We start from the raw sequence: 18152 nt of genomic DNA on the forward strand, positions 1-18152 counted from the left end.
AATCCTGTCCTGGCATTCAACCTTTCCAAGTTAACAGATAAAGACAGGGCAGGGTCATCCTGTAAGTATGAATGGAAAGACAGTAAGGAGTCTAGAGGGCTTGCCTCGGCTTCATTTGAGGGTCTCTTTCTTACGTGATGGGGTACACAGTCTATTATAGACATCTTTGCACATTCCTCCCTGTAGAACACAAATGACCCAGTAAATACCATGCCATGCAAAGACAGGTACCACCAGTCCTTCTGGAAAGACCAGATGCAGCCAGGAGAGTTGATTTCATGGGGGTGGAGAAGTGAGAAAGATGGGAAAGGGAAAGTCTATGAGACTCGAGCAAGAAAAGCAGAGCCTGCCTCACTCCTCCGGGGTAAGAATGCAGACACTACAAGTTTCCCTCATCTAGAGTGCAGTGTGGCAGGTGTCTGCTCAGGGCGGGCACCACCCCACAGTGGGGGCGAGGGGTGATATCACATGTCTTGAATGCACCTGTGGTGTGCTCAATGAGCACAGAGCCCCTGGGGGGCTGGGGACTGTGCAAGAGAACATGAGAGATGAAGAGAAAGTCAAGTCCACCCTTAGTCAGCTGGTGGAATGGCCCACAACTGGGGGAAGGGAACATGGGATAAAGCTCTCTCTTTTACCTTCAAGACACCTTTTTTCAGTTTGACATTTGACTCCCCCAGCCCCTGTGCTGCCTTCATTTTGGAACTACTTTGTTGCTGTTTCTTTCTTCATGAAGCTGGCAGATAGCAACCCATACCCAGAAAAGGAAGTTTGCTGGAGTCAGAGGTCTCGTAGGGCCATCCACCAAAGACGAAAAGACATTCATACCAAAGGATGCTGGGAGACATGCAAACAATTCATACAAAATCTGCAGTCTCTCGTGGCTTCCTGTTACCATTAGGCTGCTGAAACAGAGGGTGGTGGGTTAGGAAAGGGAGGAGGAGGAAGAGAAGGGGGCAAGGAGGAAGGGTGTCTCACAGGCGTTCAGAGAAGGGGTAGAGATAGAGACTATTGGCAACATGAGCATCTCACACGAATTTGTTCCTGGACTTCTTAATTAGGAGTCAGGTTGTAATATCTTCAGAACTCTCCTAAAGTTACAGGTTAATGCACATAAACTTTTAAATATGTGCCATTTATAGCTAGATCTTCCTAAAAAGAGAGTCTTGCTGTCAAAAATGAAACTGAAAGCAAGTGATAATAAAGAAAGCTACAATTTGAGTGTACGCTACATGCCAAGCATTATGTGCCAGTTTCCAGAAAATACCTCCACAAAAAAGAACTGCTGGCTCTGACCCCTTAGATCTAAGGCACGAGAATTACAGAACTCAGATCCATAGAGCCAAAGAGACTTCAGGAGTCTGGTAATACAAGTCTTGAATTTATATATTATGTATTTTTTAATGCTTATACTTAAAGAAAGGAAAACTGAGGCTCAAGGAAGTTGTGAGACCTGCCCAAGGTCACCTTGCTGGTGAGCTCCATGGCCAAGAGCAGCTCCCTGTCTCCCTGTCACCCAGAGCCCTTTCTAGTAAGCCACATGACACTCAGGCTCTTCTCCCTACCCGTCCCAGCTGACCTGATGTGGAGGGTCTGCAACTGTGGAGGAACATCTGGGAGACATAGAACCTAAGAGAAGGGTGGAGCTTTGGAGGTCACATGCCAGTCTCTTTACCTGTGAAATGAACGGTCCCAAAGAGGCTGAACAACTTGCCCCAAATTACTCAGGAATTGGTGGCACAGCTAAGCCTGGAGCTTCTCTTCTCAATCATTGCCCTGTGACCTTTCTCCTTCTCAAAGCTTCCTCAGATGCTCGGAGCCACCTCAGGTCAAACCATACCTTGGCCACTCTGATTCTTAGTGAGCGTTAGATTAAAACCACACCAGAGCTGCAGGCCTCACTGGAATAACATCTGTGTAACTTCCTAGGTTTTCTACGGTGGGTAGAATGGTGACCCCCTCCTCCCTGAAAGATACGTCCACATCAAATCTCTGAAACCTGTGAATGCTAACTTATTTGGGAAAAGGGTCTTTGCTGATGTACTTAGGCTGAAAATCTTGAGATGAGGAGACCATCCTGGACTAGCTGGGTGAGCCCTAAATCAATGACAAGCATCCTTATAAGAGAAAGGCAGAGGGAGGTCTGGCACAGAGAGAAGAAGAGACGTCACAGAGAAGGTGGCCATGTGGAGACAGAGGCACAGGCTGGACTGATGTAGCCACAAGCCTGGGGTCACCAGGAGCTGGAAGATGCAAGGAAGGATCCTCCCCTAGAACCTTCAGATGGAGGATGGTCCTGGCCCACACCTTGATTTTGAACGTCTAACCTCCAGAACAGAGAGAATAACATTTCTGTTGTTTTAAGCTGTCACCGTTTAAAGCAAACACAGGAAATGAATACATTTATAATCTCTATGGATAAAATAAATTCTTAAAAAAACACACAAAACCAAGGTTCATAGTACTTACAACGAATCTGCAATCATAATGTTTCACCAACAACTGGGTCAAAGAATGACAGGCAGGGGGAGGGGGAGGGCAGAGTGTGTGCAGGCCAGCCCTGCTTCATATTTGGTGACCAAGCCGAGCTGACTCACAAGCTGTCACATGCCAGAGTGATAATTTTGCAGGACATTTTTCTAGGTTGCATATCCCTCTGAGGCAGACAGCACGCCTGCTGGGTGGATCCTGAATCCAAGTCCAGACCAGTGCAAACTACTCCCAGTCCCAATGCTGAAGGCATCACACGTCAGGTCTCCAAGCCTTAACCTTCACAAAACGGCCTTCACTGAAACCTGAAGCCAATTTGGGATGAGGCCTTTGCAGCCCCAGTGAACACCAAATTGCTCAGGGAGAAAACAATGAACAGATGTTTCTTCCAAATGGCATGTTCTTGGATCCAGCTTTTAGATATTCCTTCCCACAGCTGTTGAACTAAATCTGAAGGCAATCGACACACACACACACACACACAGACACACACACACAGACACACACACACAGACACACACACACACAGACACACACAGACACACACACACAGACACACACACACACAGACACACACACACACACACACACACACACACACACACACACACACACACACACACACACACACACACACACACACACACACACACACACACACACACACCTTTTGCCTCCCCACCTCTTTTTGGGGAGTACAGTTCCCCATGTTCCCTGAGGAGACAGCTGCTTCCATCCGTGCTGTCTGCCAACATGACTGTCGCAAGCTTCGGGTTATGTTCATGATCTTCCTGCCTTTCTTCCTATGGCTGCACATCTGGGAAATGGTTCTTGGTGTTTTATTGTTTTAAGATGAAATTTCCTAGTTGCTCCCAACTTGACAGGTTTATTTCAGTCCTGCACGAGAGATCAAACTGAGAAACCCCAAGGGAAATGCTTTCTGGGGGCCCCACTTAGGGCACCTCCTGAGAAGAGCCCTCTGGGGCTCTGGAGAAGGATGATGGACAGATTCAGGGGACAGGTGGGGAGGCACCAACCCCTCATACCAAAATGAGTGTTGTGTGCTGGCCCATTAGCTCAGTTGCTTAGAGTGTGGTGTTACAACACCGAGGTCTTCAAGGGTTCGGATCCCCGTACTGGCCAGCCACCCAAAAAAAAAAGAAAAGAAAAAAAAAAAGTGTGATATGACCACTCAGCCTTCAAGCTGCCCCGTGGGTGGGTCACACCATCTTCTCTAATAGCTTTCCTGGGGATGTGCCTCTCCCTGAGCCAAAGCCCTAGTTTTGAAGGGTCCTTGGGCTGACAATCAAAGCTTTATTGGAAAGGCCACGGGAACTCCTCCCACCCTAACTGTGTGTGTAGGGTGGGGTCCACTTCTCAGGTTTCACTCCAGCCAGTGCCACCACTGTTTTGTGCTGAGTTCTGCAGTTGTCTCCTATCTCGTAACTGCCCACCCTGTCTCCTCTCTCACCCCCATCAAAGCCAGTTTTGCAAATATTGGAGATGACATTCAGATAGTATAAAATGAACCGTTTCATTGGCATTTAGCACAAGATCAATGCTGTGAGACTACCTCTACTATCTAATTCCAAAACATTCTCATCACTCCAAAAGGAAACCCTATGTCCATTAGACAATTACTCCCTATTTCCCCTTCCCCCAGCCCCTGGCACCCACCAATCTGCTTTGTCTTTATGGATTTACCAATTCTGGATAGTTTATATAAACGGAATCATACAACACGTGGCATTCTGTGACTGGTTTCGTTTACTTCGCATCACGTTCTCAAGGTTCATCCATGTGGCAGTATGCACCACTGCTTCATGTAAGGCCACATGCTATTCCACTGTACATATGTCCCACACCTTGTTTATCCAGTCACCTGCTGATGGACACTCGGGTGTCTCTACCTTTTGCTGCTGTGAGTAGTGCTGCTATGCACCTGTGTGTACATATGGCGGATTGAGTCCTCCCATCCATTCTTCACACAACCTGATCCAATCCCACGACACTCCAGCTACAATCACTTGATGGCTCCCCACCACTCAGGATAAAGCCCAAGCTCCTGAGTGTGACTCTAGAGGTCCTCACACTCTGGCCGCTCCCCACCTCTCCAGCACCATCTCTCACCACGTGCTCCTGCCCGACTGACGTTTTGTTTCTGGCTTGTGCGGCAGGGCTCCTCGCCTCTGAGCCTCCGTGGGTGCTGCTCCCTCTTCCTAGACCCTCTTCCTCCAGCTAAGAGGCAACTGCACTGATGACAGTCACTTCCTTATTTCCCAGATACAATCAGATGCACAAGATCCTAGCACAGAGCCAACAAGGCTCCTCGGTGTTTCACGGAAAGAGCTTACAGTGGGATACGGAAGGGCACGCACACTGGACCTTTGCTGTGAAATCCCATGGAAGAGAAAGACACTAGTCAGGGCCCTTCGGATTTGTGTCCTACGTCTCTGCAATAAGCCCTGCTGGGAAATGTGAATGGGGTTAGGTGGACTCTGCCCTGGGGCCTCGCAGAGCGAGGTGACAAGCTGCTTGCCCAGCTGGGAGTACTCCCAGCTGCCAAACCTCCTGACCCACCCCTGCTGGGCACACACTCTCCACCCTGAAATGCGGGGCGTGGGTCAGGCAGTCTTTACTTTTTCCACTGGATGTGGTTGACACCCCACAGGCCAGTGAGAAGTGGGGCAGGGACTCCCTCTGAACCCTGGCCCCGGAACTCCGAGAGGAGCCCAGCTCAGCACAGAACCAGGCACCGGTGGGGCAGGTGCTGAGAAAACAAGAACAAAGCTTCCCACTCGAGGTGACTGCACCTGAACTTGACAGCCTTCAACTCAGCCCGGGCTGCAGGGTGCCCTGGGTCACACAGGATGTGGTTATTGAAGGGTGGGGAAGTGTACACCTCCACCTTTCACCCACCCTTCCTTCCTCAGCTTCAATTCTGAGCCTCTGATCCCCGAGTCTGCACAGTACGCCCCGACGTGCGCACACGTCCACACGCACACACGTTCATGCACATACCCACACACACGTGACTCTGGCACGCTCTTCATTTCCTCTTCCAACTTCTAAAAATAAACAGTCTAATTGAACCTTTCCTTCTATATAATTCCCAAGAGAACCTTTATCATTCTTTTTTTCCCTTCAAATTTTCCATCATTCCAAATTCCACATGAGCCTTTGGTAGAAACTGCCTCTGAGGACAATACAGCACGTTAATTCTCTGAGACATCGGTCACCTGCAACTACTGTCCTTCCCCCACAGGTGAAGAGCAGATGGAAACGCAGGCTCTCTCATGTGTTTCTGGGGGCCTCTGAGGAAAATGACGGTGGCTTTGAGGGGAACACTTACCTCCAGGACTTTCCCTGTGATAAACTGGTGACAGGCTTCACATTTCACTCCAAAGAGCCCCTGGTAGTCCTTTTCACAGTAGGGGGCGCCATCCCTGCGAGACAAAGGCACATTCAGATCCTGACAGGAGGTGGCCGAGGGTCGGGAAAGACACCAAAACCGCATTTCTCTGAGTCCTTTCCCACAGAACGGTGGTAGACAGCATCTCTCTCCCACCCAGCATTCACACGCCTGGCAACCTGGTCAGACACGATCAAAACCACAAACTGAATGTTCCAGAGAGAGCGCTGCAGCTCTCAGGGCCACACAGAAATAATGGACAAATCGCCACATGATTACCCCAGCTGGCTCCTTGATGGTCTCAGAGCTGACAGCACAAAACCCAGCATCGTTCTCTTTTACCACCAGCTCAGATTGGCCTCTGATGGGTCTCAGTGTTCATCCACCCTGAGGGGGCCCACAAGCCACCCTGTTCCCCCACACCATCTCCTTGAGCTCGCCCCACAGACCAGAGCCCCCCAGCATCCTTGAGCCTCCGTCCCCTCAGCTCTCAGGATCCTGCGGGCCCCAGGGCCTGCTCCTCCAGCTCAGGCAATCTCCTCCATTTGCCTTGGAACACCATAAAGATATTTTGTGTGCTGTTGAGTGGAACAGTTAAACAGCACCTCTCCAGACGGCAGCTCACCTACCGCACAGGTTTCAGTGTCAGTTTAAAAGCGGGCATTTTTCTCTTCTTATTTTGGCTGTCCAACACCATCACTGGTGGAGCTTCTTTTGTCTTTCTAACACCAGTATTTCAGCTGTACCCCAGACCTCCAATGAAAGTAGATTTCTAGGGGGTGAGGCCCAACGTTGCTCTTTTTGTTTCACTATATTTTTAAATTAATTTTTTTGAATAGCTGATTTCATATGGTTGAGGAAAGTTTTTAAAAGCATAAAAGGGTATATAGTGGAAAATTATCCCTCAATGCCAGGCTACATGCTTTTTTTTTTTTTTTTTCCACTTTTCTTACTTAACTCTAGCTATTATCTGCACGAGCTCTCTGACGAACATGAACCCACTCCCTGGCAGGCTGCCTTGGCATTGTTCCTAATAGGTTCAGTGCCTGGGCCTAGTGGATTTGTTTTTTTTTTTCTTTTTTTTTGGGGGGGGGGGTGTCTACAAATATGCTCAAGACCTAGAAAAAGGAGAAAGGTTTACTAGTTCCACATAGGCAAAAAAAAAAAAAAAGCAAAAGGGAAATTACTAAGAGGCTTAATTGGTTACAACATACAGGCTTTCTGTAGGCTTCAATAATTGTTAAGTTAGGCAATGATTAACATTTCATTAAGTTTATGGTAGCCAAATTATGGCAAAAGCAGAAAAACAAAATCCTTTTCAAAAGTTTTACTGCAAAAGGTTCAAACTGGCTGCAGGATGTGAATGTGTTTTAGCACGCTTAACGCTGCAGCAGGGTTCCTGAGAGCAGGGCCTCCCAAGCGCCCCCGGGGCCTGTCCCCGATTGAAGGGTCCGCACCCTAGGTCCAGTCTTACTTGCTGATGTACTCCCCGGTGAGGACCTTTCCGCAGGACTTGCATTTAAAGCACCCCAAGTGCCACTGCTTATCCAGCGCCAGCAGCGCCTGCCCGTTCTTGATATCTCGTCCGCAGCCAGCACAATCTGGAAAAGAGCAGCAGCCCGCAGTCACTCCACGTGTGCTTGGCTAAATCCACGCGTGTGGGCCGACTCCACCTCGCTGTGCGCCCATCACACACTCAATCACTATTTACTTAAATACAGTTTCATTCCATTTCCTTTCCCTGCACAAAATCTTTCCCTGCAGAGTCTCATGGGCCACACCCTCCCACAGCATGGAAGCCTCATGAATCTCAGTGCATCTAATGGGATAAATGTCCTTCGCCCGCTTAGCTCCTTGGGAGTTATTCAAGTACCCTCTGATCTCCAGCTGGCCCAGAGAATATTTAATTACAGCATCTTGGCTGTGATTTTAAGAAAGCACTCACAGGCCTTCATTAATTGAGGGCACGTGTGAATAGTCAAGCAGCGCATTCTGCCACCTCCCTTCACACTATATACGTGATTCCTGGAATGCTGCCCATGAATCTCCTTTTTGTAAATGGGACTCTACTTCCTTATCAACCTAGACCAGCCTTTCAAAGATTCGTGATCATCAATTAAATGGTTCTTAATTCCTTAGCTTTAAATTCGCCTTGGAGGCTCCTGAAAAGAAGAAAAAGGAGGTAATAATAATAAAAAAATGTGGGCACTGGAATTAGGTGGCCTGGTCTCCTGAACCCCAGCTCAACTTCCTGTTGTCTGGCGATGCGCCCAAGGCAAGTCATTCCCCCTTTCTAAACTTTGGTTTTCTCATAGGAAAGTGGGGATGTCAGCACCTGTCTCAAGACTGTGATGAGAATTCAGTGAAATAATAGACTTAACACAATGGTTGACACACTGGCATTGGCTCTATAAACATCTGCTATTATAAATGCCATTATTATTCTGATTATTAAATACTTCATTGTGTTAGGGAAGTTGAGTATTCAGAAAAACCCAGAAGAATGTAAATTGGTGCATCCTTTTTGGAAAGTAACAAACATCTACAAATGTTCAAGATCGATGTACCTGAGCAAACGAAAGCAAGCCACCACAGGCAGGTTGGCCATGATGTCCCCAACTGACCACACAAAACACTCATAGAATAAAGCCATGTCCACGCAAGACTACTCAGTGGCCAGGTTTGGAACAAGAGAGATAAGGCCACTTGGTACACAAAGTAGTTGAACACCCCCCTCTTTTGACCACATCAGTGATTGTTGCTTCATTACTAATGACACTTCGAGCCCAACTTTAACTCTGTCCTCCTAGAAAAGCCTAAGACACCCAAACACCAGCCTGCTGCAGCTTTTTGATCACACCTAACCCAGAACTGCTCTTGCTCCTTTGAATCCTCCCTAAAACTACCCAGCGCAAGCCCACATCCTATAAAAACTCCTCGAAACCCCTTCCAGAAATGGCTCGGTCTCTCTGGTTTTCTCCCTGGCTGCAGCTTGTTAAATAAATTTGACTTTTTTCTTTTTAAAACTACATGTGTGTTTCTCGTGATCTTCGTCAATGGGTGCTAACATTCCCTGAGACCCAGGAAATTTCATGCCTAAGATTTTACTCTACAAATACACTTGCAAAAGGCTGTGTGTGTGTATGTGTGTGTTCTCTGCAGCATTTTTGCAACAAAAACTGAAAATAGCCTATATGGACATCAAATGAGCAACTAAATTAATTATGGTGTAGCCAATAATGGAATATTGCTTGCTGTTAAAAAGAATGAGGTATATTTGTGTGCTAACATGGAAAGATATTTAAAATAGGTCTAGTAAAAAGAAAAAGCACATTGTAGAACAGTGTGCATAGCATAAGCTCATTCACAAAAAAATAGTAAAGAAAAGGGTATGTGTGTTCCTTTCCCAGAATAGAACATTTCTGGGAAAAAACATAAGTCCTCAAGAAACTTCTCACTGTGGAGGACGACTTTACTTTTTACTTCACACCCTCTGTGTTGTTTGAATTCAACCATGAGAACGAGAAAAAACTAAATAAATATTTATAAAGTTAAAAAATATAAGTACTGAACACTGAAGATTAGAATTTCTTTAAGTATAGCCCATTATAAACTGAGTATGCATTAAATGGTCACACGTATTAAGCATTTTTTTTTTTTGAAAGGCTGGGGTTTATATGCATCCCATCTCACCGAAAATCTTATAAAAGGAGTCTTATAAACTATATTTGGTAGTTTACAATAAAGATAAAAATGAAAGGACATGATATTTGTTTAAAAACACGATTTTTAGGGCCGACCCCGTGGCGCACTCGGGGGAGTGCAGTGCTGGGAGCGCAGCAGTGCTCCTGCCGCGGGCTCGGATCCTATATAAGGACGGCCGGTGCGCTCAGGTGCGGCCAGTCACAAAAATGACAAAAAAAACCCCCCAAAACAAACATGATTTTTAAAGGATAGGAGCACAGTATGAACTTAAGATACATTGACAGTTTTAAAAATTAGACTATTTTTAGAGCAGCTTTAGATTCCCAGCAAAATTGAGTAGAAGGTACAGAGATTTCCCGTAGCCTGACTTCCCCCACAGGCAGAGCCTCCCCCGTTGTCAACATTCCCCACCAGAGTGGGACATTTGTTACAGTGGATGACCTACACGGCTACATCATCATCGCCCAGAGTCCACAGTTCACATTTGGGTTCAGTCTCGGTGTTAGACTTTCTAGGAGTCTGGACAAATTTATAATATGTACCCACTATTACACTATCTTACAGAGGGTTTCACTGCCCTAAAAATCCTCTGTGCCCTGCCTGTTCCTCTCTCCCTGCCTTCTGCCCCTGGAAACCACTTTTTACCATCTCCATACTTTTGCCTTTTCCAGGATGAAATGGACAGTTTTTAATCCAAGTTGAACTGAAAATTTTTCTTTATTCCACTGATTAGATAACTCCCACCAGGTGGCAGCAAAGATTTAAATAATGAGGAGGATGCTGGGTAACAATTTTTTTAAAAGCAGATAATAAACTTTATAGATGGCTTTTCAATTCTACAAATGAAGACAGCTGGGCTCAGGGAGGTGGACAGGGTTGCTCGTGGTCTCCCTGCTGTCCCAGCAGCGAGGGCTAGGGAGATGGATGGTGTGGGGAAGGAAAAAGCACAGACTTTGGTGTCAGGAAGATTTGGGCAAGTTACTCTCTCTGAACCCTCATTTCTTCATCTGTGAAATGCTGACAGTAATACCCAATTCCTAGGATGCTAAGAGGAAGAAAAAAGATCATGCATTGTAAAGAGATTTGCATAACACAAAGCTTAGTAGATGTTGGCCACTCAATATGGTTCCCCTTTCCTTGGTTAGGGGCAGAGCTAGGAGTAGGAACAAGGTTTCTTGACTCTAAGGCTCTTTCTACAAGCAACTCACTGCCCAGACATTCCAGGGCTATGAAAGAAGTTAAGACATAATTTGAGAACCACCGCCACCACTATGATCACTCTGCACTGAAGACTTTCTATGAATCAGTCACCATGTACAGGCTTTGTAAACATGGTACCATTCAGTCTTCACAATCATTCTAGTCAAAGTGCCTTGCATTCTGGAAGCCCTCTGACCTCACAGATCACGTCTATACTACTCAGACCCTCCACATCCTGCATAGTGGCTCGTGAAGGGCAGACATTCTGTCTGACTTTGGTAATATCTTACAGAGAAACATTCAATGAATGCTGAATGTTTAAAGCCAGCCAGCTGGTAAAGTTGGGCTGGAAGTAGAGGCTGGAGTTAAGCATTCTCATCCAAACATTAAGACACAAATCAAGCAAATCAACTAAGACTGCCTCCTAGATAAGAGAATACATACCAGCCCCCATCAGCTGACCCAGAGTATTCTGGTATATTCCACAGAGGTGTATTCCTCTCTGGACAAAGCCATGGTCATCTTCTCTTAAGCCTGACATCATGCTGGGAAAGTGGAAAAGATGCAGAGACAAAAGATTTGTGATAGACTGTTCGGTCTTTGCACGCTCACCTCAACTAAGCTCTCTTATAAAGACCAAAATGTCCTACTCTCTATCTTCATGTTTTTCAGCTGCTGAGAAAATTGTTTCCACATCACTGAAGCAGCTGCTGATAAATATAGAAAGCTGGTGATTGGCACTGGAATTATTGCCGAAGTTAGAAATAGGTGAACATGGAGAAACGCTGTGGAAATAAAACTCACTAGCAATTCACGTCCTCTACCAAGAAAAAATAATGGCCAAATGTGAAAAAAGGAAAAAAAAAAAAAAAAAAGTCTTAAACAGGTTGCCCCAAATCCTTTACTCTTGGCATCAAGAGCCAGAGAAAAGCAGGGGTTTGGATACTCACGTCTGAGTACACACCTGGTTCCATATATATATCATTTTGTTCAAAGGCAATAAATAACCATAACAATAGGGATCCTGCCTGTATCATTAAAATATTTAACTCTGTTTGGCATAGGGCCATGGACACCTGGGCTCTAAGTATTGAAGAAGAGTATATATAACTCTCGGGAAGGAAGTCAGTGTTCTCAAGCTAAGAGAGATGTCATCACTTGGGCAGCAGCAGTGAAGGTCCTGTTGGCCTGGATACCTATGTTCTCCTTGAGAACTATTTCTATCTTCCAGGAATTTCCCATCTGGGAAGAGTGAGGGCCAAAAAGATGTCTTACTCTCTGAAGATGCCTCTCTGGAAAAGAAGGCTGAGGACACGGAGCTATGGAAAAGAGAACTGTGTGGTGGCTAAATTCCTATTCATCCCAGCCTTCCCAGGCCTGCGAGCTTCAGACGTGCATAGATAGAGTCAGTCATTCATGAAGGTGGTAACTGCTATTCAGAGTACCTACCACCTAGGATCAGAGCTTCCAGAATACGGAATGGGACTTTTCCTAGTGTCTCAGAATTTTTGGCTAAGGCCTCAGAGCTGAGGATGATGGTGACAAGTATTCTATCTTCCAAGGAAAGGTGCAGGACTTGTCAAAAAAAGGCTAGAATCTACCTGATGACTATCAGCCCCTATTCTCTACCTACCTTGGAAATTAGCAATTTGAAATGAGACAGAGGAGTGTGGGCAGGGAGCTATCCACACCACAGGAGTGTGTGTTCCCCTCTCCTCTGCTGTGAGAGGGATTAGAGGGCCCTGTAAGAAGACAAAGGGCAGACCAGCCTCCCTTCCCCTACCTAGATGTCTACTGAGTGGGGAAGCTCAGGCCTAGTCCTCCGTGAGATCCAAGAGAAGCTATTTTTTCTTTTTAAAGGATTTTATTTTTTAATTGAAACATATTGACTGTACATATTTATGGCATACAGGATATTTTAATACATACATATGATACGTGATGATCAAAATAGGGTAATTAGCATATTCATCATCACGAAACTATCATTTCTTTTGCTGAGAATATTTAATCTCTCTTCTAGTCATTTGAGAATGTACAATAAGTTATTAATTGCAGATGCCTAGCACTACTGTACACCACTAGAATGTATTTTTCCTACCCATCTGTAATTTTGTGTGCATTAACCAACCTTTCTTTTTCCCCACTTCTCCTTCCCAGCCTCTAGTAACCACAATTCTACTCAAAGAGAAGCTTTTGATATTAGAATCCTTGGGACAAATTGACTTGAATGTCCTGGAGCTTGGAAGCATTCATGAACAAAATGTCTGCAGCCTGCTGCCTGCTGAATTTGGAAGGCAGGAAGCTGGCTGGAGCTGCCCTTGATGGCAGATGACAGAGAAGACAGAAGGGGTGGCATGAGCTTCCCCTGTTTGGCTCACTAGGGATGCATGAGTGTCTTACAGATATCTACGTCCAAGCATCTTGAGTGAACCCACCTGAGAAAGGTGCCTGCTGAGGGTGGGGAGCTTGATTAGTAAGAGACTACGAGGAGACCAGGAAGGAGCAGGCCTGAGTGCTGGGAAGTGGGAGAGGGTGGGTTGCAAGAGGTTAGCCAGACATTGTACACTTCTGTCAAGAAACTTAACACGTGCTGCCCACCCTCACCCCTCCCTTCCCACGTTTCCAGCCAGTGTCAGCGGAAAGAGAGCCCTGTTTATGCCAGAGTTGTAACACCTGTCCCCTTTGCTGCCAACCCCCCTCCCCTGCCTAGGCCCCAAAGGACAGGAAGGAGGTAAAGGAGGAGTAGAAGAGGAGGCTGTGCCTCCCCGCTTCCTCACTGCAGGTCCCAATTTGAGTCAGGCTGAGCTGGGAAAAGATGTCGTTCTGAAATGGACATTGAGAAGAGAGATTTCAATTGGAATGGACTTTGAAGAGATGTAAGTGTCCAGAATGCTATGGGATCTGCCGAAGATATTATTAAGGGTAGAAAAGGGAAAATAAGACTCTTCATTTTTTTCTCCCCCATGTGTTTTGGCCTATTCTATAAGCTCACTGGGCAACTCACAGCAGTTAAGGACTTTGGAGTCCAAGACACCTGGCGTCAAATTCCAGCTCTGACACTGAACTGAGGGATCCTGGGCAAGCTAGGTGCTATGGGGTCAAATGTGTCCCCCTGAAAGTTCATGTATTGGAAACTTGATCTCCATAGTAACAGCGTTAAAAGGATGGGAAATCCAGTTATGGTATTTGGAAGGTGTGGCCTTTGATAGATGATTGGATCATGAGGACTGTGCCCTCGTGAATAGATTAATGCATTTGTGAAGTAATAGGTTATCATGCGCACCATTCCAACGACTTCATAAGGACAGCGAGTGAGAAGATCAGCTCTCTCTTGCTCATGCCATTTTCTTGCCATGTGATTCCCTGGTTGCCAGGGGCCCCTGTGGAGAGTTCCCACCCAGAAGGAGCCCTCACCAGATGTGCCCCCTGGACTGCTTCTAAAACTGTAAGAAATAAATTTCATTCCTTTATAAATTACCCAGTTTCGGGTATTCTCTTACAAGCAACAGAAATGGACTAACACAGTAGGCAACCCCTGGGCTTCAGTTTCCTCATCTGTGAAATGGGTAGGTTAACAACATCCACCTTCCCAGGCTGGTACGAGGATTAGAGAGAACAGGCATAATTGCCAACCTGAGTTTCAGGTACACCATAAATGCTCAATGTCTCTGCTGTCCTGACACCTGCAATAATCTAATACAACGTCCCTTTCATCTTCCTCTTAAAAAAAAAAAAAGGCCCATTGTCAGCCTCTGGGAAAGGCCTTTTTGTTTTTCATTAGTTTCATAATCATCATCATAACATTAACGTCTCGTGTTATGCAGCTTTGAACTTTTTTTTCCTCAAGACAATATCATGTATTACTTGAAAAGCAGCTATAAGTTTAATTATACTTATTTATTCTGAACTTTTGAAAGGTCCTGTTATCTCAGTCCACCCAAGAACTACCATTAACCTGGAGAATAGGGATTACCTGCATTTTACAAACCATTGTAAGTCAGGGGGACCTTGTAGACCATTTCATGTAAATGTTTCATTTTACACAGAGGAAACTGAGGCCCAGAGTGGGCCCAGGCTTTGCCCAACGTTCTATAGCTAAACAGTACCCAATTAACTGCAGAGCCCAAGTCTTCTCAACCACACGCAAACCCAAGCCTTAAAGATTGTAGGACTTCTCTGAGTTTAAACTTCCAATCATGGGTTTGTTTCTATGTTTACTACCTCTTCTGCTGTAACTGGGCAAAAATAGCCACTATGAAATGGGAGCATGAGGTGTTCACTCAAAGGTAAAGGCTCCATAAATGCAGAATTATTGTCAGAATAATGTAAACCATAAAAAAAAAAAAGACTAGTGAGAAACTTTACTCATCTAATCAATGGTTGCAGAGACACTGAGATGTTATAAAATGTCCATAGGGATTTTGAGCCAGCTCAGAGCATGCCCTTCCTTTACTGTAAATTTAAATTAAGAATTTTTAAAAATCAATTTTCAGTATTAAAGCTTTTGCCCAGATGTTCCAGAAAATTTACAATAAGAATCATAAAAAAGCAGTATTTATCATAAACAAAATTACCATGTAAGTTCACGGCAATACACGTTGATGAAAAATAAATAGAAACAAAATCATGTCAGATTTAGGTTATTAATAGAAAGTGGAATAAGACTTTGGAGACTTTATAAAATATCCTTTTAATAGACTCTTAACTAGAAGTACTTTAATTCTGGCCCAGACTCAAGGAAAGGAGCTTCAAGAAAAGAAATTTAACATTCAGGGTTTGACTAACTTGAGGTCTTGAATTTAATGACATTGGATCCTGTCACTCAATTGTTCCTACAGCATATGGATTTCCCAAACTTGTGTGATAAAGGGTGAAGGCAGAATGTGAGAGAACCCTTGTTCTATCCAAAAGAGAAAGAAGGGACACAGAAGAAGAGTGACTTGAACACAGATCAGATTCTGTTAGGTTAACAAGCTGCCTTCAACTTTGAGCCTTCGACAGATATCAGATCAGCCTCTGGCACATGGATTCCTTCATGGCGATCACTTTTTGGATGTACATGGTGACTGTCCACTTTGTACAGGACAGATAGTTCTAGTTTGCTAGGGTTCCATCCCTCTATGAGTCTAAGTATCCACTGCCACCTGTTCTCATGCTTGAACTGACCACATGCATCAATGTTACCAGCCTGCCTTTTGCGGGCCCTTGAGTTTGCAACACATGGATTAAAAATCCAGACTTTCCTTAAGTTACTTTTATAAGACCTGGCCTACAGTTTTAACATCTTTAAGGTATAAAGGATTATTTTATATTTAGATATTATTTTATGTTTTATGTTTTATTATTTTATGTTGTATATTTTCAAATATGGGTATTTGAAAGCCTTCCCTTGATCAAAAAGGCCCCATCATTAGTAGTGATAAGATTTTCAGTCCAGCAAGCAGATACTGTTGAATGTTGACCTTAATCTCCGTCCAGGCCATTCAGTGTTGCCAGTTCCCTAATCAGACACCTATGAGTTGACAACTATTGAGTGGCCACAGTCCATGTTTTTTATTTAAACCAAGGCATTGAAATGAGTCCACAATTTTCTTTATTTAGCATGGCGTGGCAAATACCACGGGCATGAGGTCAACATAGAATTATTTTTAAAAAGCACTTTAAAAATTCTATAATTCTATATGGCCATTAGCCAGAAAAGCACTATGAGGTCAGAAGACAAATTGCCGGTTAGAAGAATCAGAACTTTCATGTAGGTGCAATGTATTCCCGCTCTATGGAAAAGAGGGTTTCAGATTCACTAAAAATGACCCAGAATGATTTTGAAAGGCTTAGGTGGTGCCTGAGTATGTAACCTTGAACTAGAATTTCCATAATCACCTGTGTCCTTACTTAGGTCAGTTGCTCACTTTGCTGTCTTGACGGCCACGATGGAAACATTGCAAGCCAGAGCAGCCTCTGAAATGCTATTTTAAGTGTAGGTTCTTGTTGTCTTTGGAAAACAATACTGCACAACGAGCAAGCTTTCATGGGCCAGAATAGCAACAGATTGTCAGCCTTCATCAGGAAAGCTGAAGGCAGCCCTGTTTGCAGCCATTCTCCAAGTCGCTGTGATCTAATACTTGGCAATAAATCCCATCTCTCCTCTTTTTAAAATACATACTTTCAGAGTTTTAGTTACTTTGGTCATAAATAGTTTTCGCAAATAGAGACCATTTATACATTTCAAACTTCCAGTTCTAATCCCCAAACCAGTGCCCACAGAATTCAGTTAAGAGCATTATGGATTCTCAAGAGCAAGAGGCCCTCTCTTTTAGACAGCATTGGGTATGGTTTTTTCCTCTTATTCATGACCAGCATCTGCACAGTAAGTTAAAAGGAGTCAGATTGTTTGCCTTTTCTCTTAATTAACTGATTAGGAACTTATTAAGCAGGAATCCCATGACTAATGCTCCTAGGCATAATGGTGAGCACCAAAGAAATTGAAGACAGCTTATTATGGACTGGATACCAACCCAGATCCACACCCCCAGGAGCATCAGAGTTGAGAGGCTGAGAATTTCTACTAATTACATTTGGAGGATGGCTTTGAATAGCCCAGAAAACTGCCACTGCATTCAGAACTGGACTCGATAATTCATTCTGATGAGCCTGTGAAGGCTGAATTTTTCGTGGCTTGCTTGGAACAGGGCAGATGATGTGGGTGCCATTCACACAGTAAGTATGCCAGATATTTGAGAATACACAGTTATCAAGAAGAACAAGTACTTGGGAAAGGATACTGAAAACTGGTTAGGAGCTGAGAAATTTAATATCTGCTTAAAGACAATGTCCACTGCCTTGCCTAAAAATCTCTTGAACAGCCACTCTTCCATTTCTGTGAACACTAAATAAAAATAGTAACATGACTGCATTTCCTGGGAATGTAACGGAGATTCTTTGATGGGAAATAAAAAATGTTAGCATAAAACACTAATACTATTTTGTCACTTGCTCCAACTTTCAGGTTTAAGGTTTTGTCAAAGAGAACCATGTGTGTGCGTGTGTGTGTACATGCACATTTTCAGAACTTTCAGAGGAGAGGCTACGTGAATGGAATAAACTGTGATCCTAGTAAGTACACTTACAACTTCAAAATTCCCGACCAACAATTTCAAAAGTCCAGCTGGTAGGGGATAGGCCCAGAGGAACACTGATTTCAGTCCCTTCTCCATTTGTTCCATGTAGTTGCTCAATATCATTTCTGATGATGCAAACATTATAGAGTCGTCCAAGATCAAAAGTAGGATTCTCTTTTGCCTGAAAATGCCACCTGTACAGCAAGAGGAAGATGGGAAGCTAT

General features: G+C 44.6%; 1 protein-coding gene across 1 annotated transcript in view; it reads right to left on the bottom strand.

Moving 5' to 3' along the window:
- The window catches only part of ABLIM1 (actin binding LIM protein 1), a 177114-nt gene that overhangs the window by 99193 nt on the left and 59769 nt on the right, over window positions 1-18152 (bottom strand). The window contains exons 5-6 of the mRNA XM_063101647.1: window positions 7377-7503; window positions 5843-5936 (exon numbers count right to left, since the gene is read on the bottom strand). Coding sequence (XP_062957717.1) covers window positions 5843-5936; window positions 7377-7503 — 221 coding nt within the window. The remainder of the gene's footprint in view (window positions 1-5842; window positions 5937-7376; window positions 7504-18152) is intronic.

The sequence above is a fragment of the Cynocephalus volans genome, chromosome 7, assembly GCF_027409185.1.
Source record: "Cynocephalus volans isolate mCynVol1 chromosome 7, mCynVol1.pri, whole genome shotgun sequence".
NCBI classification, from domain to species: Eukaryota; Metazoa; Chordata; class Mammalia; order Dermoptera; family Cynocephalidae; genus Cynocephalus; species Cynocephalus volans.